This window comes from Poecilia latipinna, unplaced genomic scaffold (genome assembly GCF_001443285.1).
Source record: "Poecilia latipinna isolate Pla-1442-1.1 unplaced genomic scaffold, P_latipinna-1.0 Scaffold723, whole genome shotgun sequence".
Classification (NCBI taxonomy): Eukaryota; Metazoa; Chordata; class Actinopteri; order Cyprinodontiformes; family Poeciliidae; genus Poecilia; species Poecilia latipinna.
Window position 1 is genome coordinate 429,919 of NW_015113339.1, and position 8,347 is coordinate 438,265.

General features: G+C 39.1%; 2 protein-coding genes across 2 annotated transcripts in view; one reads left to right on the plus strand and one right to left on the minus strand.

The window, feature by feature from the left end:
* lpl2a (lipoprotein lipase 2 a) overlaps positions 1-3,627 on the plus strand; it is a 16,016-nt gene extending 12,389 nt beyond the window's left edge. Inside the window, exons 6-10 of the mRNA XM_015045393.1 lie at positions 421-663; positions 856-976; positions 1,225-1,431; positions 2,265-2,369; positions 2,447-3,627. Of these exons, the coding sequence (XP_014900879.1) occupies positions 421-663; positions 856-976; positions 1,225-1,431; positions 2,265-2,369; positions 2,447-2,468 (698 nt within the window). The 3' untranslated portion in view covers positions 2,469-3,627. The remainder of the gene's footprint in view (positions 1-420; positions 664-855; positions 977-1,224; positions 1,432-2,264; positions 2,370-2,446) is intronic.
* A 252-nt stretch (positions 3,628-3,879) lies between these two features.
* LOC106955286 (disintegrin and metalloproteinase domain-containing protein 10) overlaps positions 3,880-8,347 on the minus strand; it is a 32,798-nt gene continuing 28,330 nt past the window's right edge. The window contains exons 13-15 of the mRNA XM_015045392.1: positions 6,466-6,565; positions 5,962-6,182; positions 3,880-4,659 (exon numbers count right to left, since the gene is read on the minus strand). Of these exons, the coding sequence (XP_014900878.1) occupies positions 4,510-4,659; positions 5,962-6,182; positions 6,466-6,565 (471 nt within the window). The 3' untranslated portion in view covers positions 3,880-4,509. The remainder of the gene's footprint in view (positions 4,660-5,961; positions 6,183-6,465; positions 6,566-8,347) is intronic.

Below are 8,347 nucleotides of genomic sequence, written 5' to 3' on the forward strand. Positions count from 1 at the left end.
TTAGCAAAAAGAATCAGAAAAGAAAGAGATGCCAACATGCAGACATTAAAGGTATAAAAGAAAAAATGTTTTAAAAAAGTTCATTAGTCAGACAGGGGACACTCCAGTTTTTTCCAGCTTGGACAGAGAAGACAGACAGTCAGAGTTTTGAGAAATTTGCTAAATGAGCTAAATGTATTGTACTGGAAGAAAAACTTGACAATTGGGGTAAAGATTTACCCTCCAGTGGAGCATCAATCCAACATGTTGAAATTTTAGGTCTAAACACATGCATGTGTACTTCACACGTTTCAGACATTTTTTTTTTCTTGCCTGCTTTCTTTACCTTCCATTGTCTGTCAATGAAGCAAACTGTCTTTGTCGTTTTATCTCTCCGTCTGCCAAGATGTGGTCCTTTATTCATTCCCGTTTGCTCCTCAGCCATCAATGATGCGGTGAAGTGCGAACACGAGCGCTCCGTCCATCTTTTCATCGACTCCCTGCTAAACGAGCGGGAGCCTGCCAAGGCCTACCAGTGCGGCAGCAACGACATGTTCGACCGCGGCATGTGTCTGAGCTGTCGCAAGGGCCGCTGCAACACTGTCGGCTACAGCACAAGCCAGATCCGCAGGCCACACAGCGTTCAGATGTACACCAAGACACGAGCTTCCATGCCTTTCAGAGGTCAGTAGAACCGGCGCAAGTGTGAACTGTGTTAAATGTGCTAATATTATTACACAAGCAAGGCAAGTCATGTTTGTTTGGAAAAGAGATTAGTAGTTGTTTGGTTGCAAAACTCTGATCACTTGCAGCTCTATTTAATCCGATGCACATTTTCAGCTTTCTAAATGCCACCTTCTCTCGCTGTCCTGATAGTTTACCATTACCAGCTGAAAATCCACTTCTCCAGTAAGGTGAACATGTCGGAGATGGAGCCGTCTCTCACCGTCTCTCTGTACGGAACCAAAGGAGAGGCTGAAAACCTGGAGCTCAAGCTGTGAGTCAGCAACTTTAAATGCTTCATCTAAGAGATTTATGGCACCATGATTTGCAGATCATGTGCAGTTTTGCAACACCTAAACAGTAGCTTGAGACGGTAACATAATCATACACACATTAACCTAACCTCAATTGGTTTTGCTTTGTCAGCGCTATCATGTTCTATGGTGCCCGTTTCTCAAGCCGGAGAGACAAAGGAAACATTTTATTAGCAGTGGTATTTCTTTGTGTGTTTTTTTTTTTTAGGAAGGAAAGACTTGAGACAAACAGGACACATTCGTTTCTTCTGGTCACTGAGACGGATATCGGCGAACTGCTGATGTTTAAGTGGATGGAGACAAACAGGTGGTCGGTGTCCAACCTGCTGAAGATGGTGTCCTCTTGGTGGTCTGGGAACGCCGAAGGTGTGGAGGTTCACAAAATCCGTATCAAAAGTGGCGAGACGCAACGAAAGTAAGTTGAGATTAGTGAAACCTCCTCCGTTGGCGCAAAAATGAAATATTCTTTTCCTAAAATATTGTTGAAATCTATGTGTAGCTGATTTTTCTCTCTACGATATCGTACCAATAATTTATGCCTTCATTTTGCTCATCGATAAATTAGTTTTTCTTTATTTTATTTTTTTTTAAAGAAGATTGGTGATAGGATAATCGGTCGCCAGCCAATCACAAGTCAATTCACAAACAGGACACTACAATACTAGCACACAATTACCTTTAGGGGCAATTTGGAGAGACCATTTGGCCTGACTTGTATATTTTTGGACTGTGCGAGGAAGCCGGAGTACCCAGAGAGAACCATTAGTGTTAGCTTTTAGCATATGCTGGGTTGAATTTATCTGGGAAGTTGGATTTCAGAACATCTTCAGACAAGCAGAAAGATTAGCTTCCCGTTGTCTTCAATCACCAGGCAACGTTTACTAACTAGAAAAAAAAAAACAGTAACATAATATTTATCAGAAACATGCTCATTTAAGCACTTTAAGTTTTTGACAGTAAAACTTCAAGTGTTTTTCCTGGACAATGGATGCAACTGATTCAGCTATATACAAAGTAGCAGAGGAGGTTGTAGATGGTTTGCTACTGTAGCTGATTTCAGTTTTTAACGCGAGAGAATGGCATGTTGCGCTTTGTGTTGGAGTCAGAAATGTGACCGTCTGAACAGAAATGGATCACAACATCAAAGCAGCTTTGTCATAAAGTTGGTGTTTGCATCTACTTTAGTTTGGAACCCGTGAATGAAGATTGATAAAGCGTCACATCAAATCAACTAACTTTCTTTTTCAGGATGGTTTTCTGTTTGAAAGACCCCGATGCCCACAGCTCACACTTGGTCACATTTGTTAAATGTAAAGATGAGTGGAGAACGAAACGTAAACCAGTTTCAAAGAGGTGAGTTAGTCTTTGTTTTTTCTATCACTATATTTCTGTGAAGCTGAACAGTGACCATGAGCTCTTTTATCCTGCAGAGTGACTCTGAAGAATGACTGACAATAAGGAAAATATGTTTAAAATGTTATCAATAAGGACATAATTTATACACTATTTGTATCTCTCAGACATAAAAACATCCTTGTACATATCTACAGATGTCGACTAATTTATGTAAATGCTGTAAAATATCTTGCAAAAATTTTTTTTTAAATGAAATAAAGTAAGTTATTTAAGGTACTCTTTCACCTTGATGCACAGCAGTGGTAGAATTTTAATTAGAAACATTTCTTTATTGTTCAGGCCTGACTGATACCTTTGTTTTAGAAAACAATTGGGAAAGACTCGCAGTGGCTGATAAAACCTAATCATTGTGTATGTTTATATTTCCAAGCACTTAGAGGTTATTTTTATGGGTCGTAGATGGATGGAAAAACTTGGTTGTTTGGTGTAAAGAGGGTAAAGGTTGTAAGTTTTCAAATGGAAAACTGACTGGATTTACCAGGTTGGATCTGCAGGTAGTAATGTCATAAAATATATAGATGCAGAAACCATAAAAAACAGACTCCTGCCTCTAAAGGAAAGGGGAAATACAATCATGTTTGATTTTTTTTTTATTTATTTTTTTTCTGTAGGGTCTTTATAAAAATAAATGTTTTTTTCCTGTATTTGTTTTGCCCACAGTCGGTCAAATCGAGCATTTACCACTCCTTAGTGTAAACACTCACCACATATTTTCTCAGTTTTTCCGCCTCTGTGTGCAATAAAGTCGTCATTTCGAATTATGACATTTACTGAAGCAGCCAAAGCTGCTGTTTTGTGTTGTAGTTTGTGCTGCTACTGTATATCTCTGTTGTGACTCAAAGATGTGGCAAACTGATAATGTATATCTATATATTTCATAAGCATGTGATGCTAGTTTGAGTATTTTCTGTGTTCTTTGGTTCCTTTTCATTCAACTAAATGTGATCCTCAGCTCTGCAGAGATCGGTACTGTTATCATTGTGACTTTATATTACATGTTATACATTTGCACAAACAGAGAATGTCTTCATGTACTGTAAATCTATCTAAATACCACAACAAAAATGTTTTCATTAAGAACCTCCGTCTTATGTTTTTGTCTTTAGATGAATGTTTTTCTATCATTTTTGTACATATTTGTAAAGGAGTCGAACACTGTGCTGTATAAATTCTTTAATAAACAATATGTGCCAAAGTGAAGCTGTCTACTTCAGTTTGACATTGTGATGGGGAAATTTGTTTATCTTTATGCTTGCAAAAAATAAAAAATATATATATTTTTGGTAATAGTTCCACTTTATTACCAAAATCAAATCTGTTTTTGATTCAAGAAGAACAGGTTAAACTCTCACATGGCCATTTCTGATGTAAAAGAGCAACAAAGCCTGAGATTACCCAAACTGGGATGCATTATTTCTTCATGTTCTTACTGTTGTGACGCACACGCTTTTTTTTTTGTCTCCCTACTGTCTCAAGGTGACACTGAGAGGATTCAAACGAAGACGCTTGAGTTAGCAGAAACATGGAGACTTGCAGCCTCTTTTAAGTAGTCATGATGACCTAAAATTATGTTTTAGCCGGGCTACTCTCTGTCCTTCCACATGGAATCCCAATTACTTTTGAAGAAAAACGTGGGAAAAAAAAATCTGTATGCACACAAGAACACAGAATAAAACGGGACAGCTCAGCCACCTGTTTCCCTCGTACACAATTAGAAACACAAATTCCTGACATTCTGTAGTGTTTGCAGAATCAGGTGCCTTTACATTGCGACTTCAGAGTCACAGTATGCGGCAGCCTTTGAGGAAACATTTTCCACAGCGCGTGTATCCCAGGAGCCTTACTGAGAATCAACCCCACCAGGGATAAGCGACGGCAGAAACATTGTGACATACAAAGATATCTGGTGACAAACCGGCATGAGGGGAGCTGAGCAGGTGTTCGGCCCCCACAGAGGCCATTTGCAGATCTCTGATTGCAACACAACACAAGGCTGTCAAAATGCATCGTTGTAGAGCAGCTCAGATACTTTAATTTCCCCCTCATCAGCAAACAGGAGTAATAAATATATTTTTTTCTATTGTAGTTCATATGCATTTCTTGAAGTGGGAGGAGTTGTGGGCGTGTCCAGGTCACGAGTGTTCAGGGGACTGCCGCACAGGCAGACTATGCAGCCCATCACTCCAGACAGAACCAGGATAACAATGAGGATGGCCCACCAATGAGCCTGCAGAGAAGAAAACATTTCTTCAGATTTAAGTACAAGAAGCACATTTTGTTAACTCCAAACAACTTGTGTTTGCAGAGGATGAGTCACTATTAAACACGGAGGCTAGTTATTCTTGCTATATATATAATTTCACCCATTTCCTCCTTTTATGTCTTGCCTATATATATATATATATATATATATATGCATGTTTATGGGATGACACATCTGCCAAATGTAACTTTTGTGTCATAAACTGTCGGTCTAAACAAAAACAGGCATGATGTAACCACCGCTTTAACACTTAATTTTACCAGTTGGAATTATATGTTAATTAAAAACTCTTTATTATATCCACATTTGTTCTTTATTTCGACAACAGTCTTGGTAAAACAACACTGAGAGCTGATAATGACAGGCCCTGTCTCCAGTGAAATGGCTTCCAGAAACCCTGCAGTGTCTTTAAGCCTAAATTAGCATTCCTGATTCGCAACACTGCAGCGTAAAACTAAACCTCAATGACAGCTGCAACAGAACCGACACAAATAAACAGGCTCAGGACGCAACGATAAACAAACATTTGCTCATTTTCTTCTAAATCTGACCTGGCAAAACCAAAAGCATGTAAACGTCTGAACAAATGCTGACAATCTGTCCTTTAAGGGCAGTACAGGAAAACTAGAGCTTAGATATTCAGCTCCACCAAATTATTAAAAGTGGTAAAGCACTTTTACCACTGTAATTGTGCATTTACTTCAATCATCCTATCTGTGATGTCCATCATAAATCTGGGAGTATCTGTAACGCAAGAACAGCAAAAAGAGACTTGCTCAGTAAAAAGTTGCTCCACTCTTCAACTTTTCAGTGAAAAAGTTATGTTGCTCAATAATAAAAAAAAAATGTGATGGCATACTGCAGGTGTATTTGCTCATGAAAAACAGATTCTGTCTAGAAGATAAAGGAGCTTGTTAATTATTGAATATTGATTAAAATACAGGCAGATTTTATCCACTTAAAACAAGACACGTTTCCCAAGTTACAAGTGAAAACATCTGCCAGTGGAATAACTACTTTTTATTAATAGTCAAGAATTACTGACTAATTAGTTTTGTCTTATTTCAAGTGTACTAAAATATGTGCACAAGAAACTGTACAACTAAATACTTGGTTAGATTTAGTTTTTCACTGAAACCTTTCTACAACATTCAGCCATTATACTGACGTCTAGTCAGTTTTCAACCTTTTTTGCTTATTGTTTAGATGCTTCGTGTCATTATCACCTGAAAAAAAAAATAAAGAAAGCGCTAAATAAGAGATCACCTTCATCCACTCCCCCACATCATCAAAATCATCCAAATGAAGGAACGAGTTCTTGAGTCTGGCGATCGGGCCGTCCGCATCCAGGAGGCGACACACGTGGAATCTGTCGCAGTATCCTTGGTTCCCCGAGCACGGCGCGCCGCCAACCAGGGGCAACAGCTTCGTCTGGAAGTGACGGGACAGCACAGAGGAGGAGGTGCTGGCGCACGTCATCGGCTTACCTGAAACACACACACACAATTAGTTTGTGTTATTTTCACGACGCAGGCCAGTCCTGACATGGATTACACGCTGTAACAAGATCTAAGATCTAAAATCCAGTCTGTACGGTTTCAAATCTCCACACAAAAACAGCTGCATTAGGAACACAGCTTGGCTGATTGCCCAGAAAACATCTGGTCAGACGGCGGTAACATCTGGATGGACTGACACAGTCCGAGCTGTTGGGACACAGAGTCGTAAACATGTTGCTCGGCGGTGGAGGACACAAGGTTCTGTGTTTACCGGGCTGCTGGCAGCACATGTGGCATTTCTCCTTCATGCTGACTCCAGGACAGTCACACTGCTGCAGGCCGTGCTTCACACACACAGATTCAGCGCAGACCTGCGGAGAGAAACACACAACTCAGGCCTGATCTGGTCGGTAGGTAAACGATCGGTCCCGTTTTTCTATTCAGATGCATTCACGCCGATTGAAAGAGTAGGTCAGTACCTCAAGCTCAGGTTGCACCAAACTAAATAAATGACTTATTTACAAATAGTTGAGATCTGAATCTGGTCTCAACAGACGTCACGTAAACATTGATGTCAAAAATTATTTTCACATTCTTGGCGTTAGGGTTCATGCATTGAACAGATTGTGGAAAATATTCAATACTTATCAACACTTTCAAAGAATCTGGTTAATTTAACCAGATGTTGTCAGTTCATCCCTCCACCATGATGCTGTTTTTGTCTTATGTTTTCTGCTGATCGTACATCAGATACACAGTGACGCAGCCGGCTGGAAGGAAAGCAAACTTTGCGACTGCTTAGGATTAACTCCCCACAGTACATGCTGACGAATTCACCAGTTGCAAATATACCAAGAGAAGCCTTCAAATTGTTTGGAAACTCTTTTAAAATTTCTGCTGCTTAAGTTTGAGCTGTAAAATTATTTTATGCACACCACCGCAGTTTAGAAAGAAATCTATGATTAACAGTATGTTTGACTGAAAATGCAAAATAGGTAAAATGATGTTTGAAATGAGAACTTTATTCTAATTGGTGGTTCTGAAGAAAGATTTCTTCTGCAAATTTTGATGTATTTTTTTTTACTTCCCCTGTAATTATAACCAGCTGTGTTGAATTTAGCATAGAAAAGAGATCACAAAAAATTCAAGACAGGAAAACATAAAACTGCTGAAGGATGGGTGTGACGGTGGCGCAGGGGGAAAGCACAACCCATGTGTGGAGCCATCAGAGCTCAATGCGGGTCCAAGTCCTCCGATGACCTTTGCTGCAGGTCTTCCCGCTTTTGCATAAACCACAACAGCCAAATAAACCTTTCAAAATAAATGCTGAAGACGTCCCAAAATGGCTCAAAATAGTCAAATCAGATCCACATAAGGCACAATGATTGTAGAAAACACAAACTAAATGAATCAAAATAATTAATTAAAAACGTGAATATTTAACAGTGGAATTTGAAGCGTTTTATTTATTTCTTTGTCTTTGCTGATGATTGTTTTTAATTTTATGAATATAAATTAATTATCTGCTTTTGTTTGGATCATCTCTGTTTCATTTTTTGCTTTGGTTTCATCTTCCATGTTGATGTTTTTCCCTGGTTTATTTCTTTCAGACTCAGTCTCTAATCTGGTTCTAATTAGCTGATAAACCAAAATGTATCGCATCCAGGTGAATATTACAGACAATAATTATTAAAACACAAAAATGAACACCTGAAAACTTGCTTTTGTTTTTCTTTATTTCTGTGTAAATTATGTTTCCCTGAAGAATTTTTTTATGACTCAGATCATGAAAGATTAGAACAATTTGAAGAGGGATGGCGCAACAATCACAGCTGGAGCAAATTCCCCAAGAAAGAAAATGTGTATTGAATGCTGGAGAACAGTTTGGGGAATTGGAAGTGTGGTAAGACGGATTCGGTAATTTCCCAGTAATTTCCTGCTTAATGAGGCTGTTGTTTGCAAATAAAGCTGCTTTGTTTCATCTAATTTAGCGGTTCTCAACGTGGGCGGTACCGCCCCCCGGGGGGCGTTCAGAGGACGGCAGGGGGCGCTGGCGGACATTTTTACAAAAGGTCGGAGGTAAACTTTACACCTTAAATGCAATTGTATTGTGTAACATTAAAACATGCTTGGCTGCAACTGTATCGATTGCA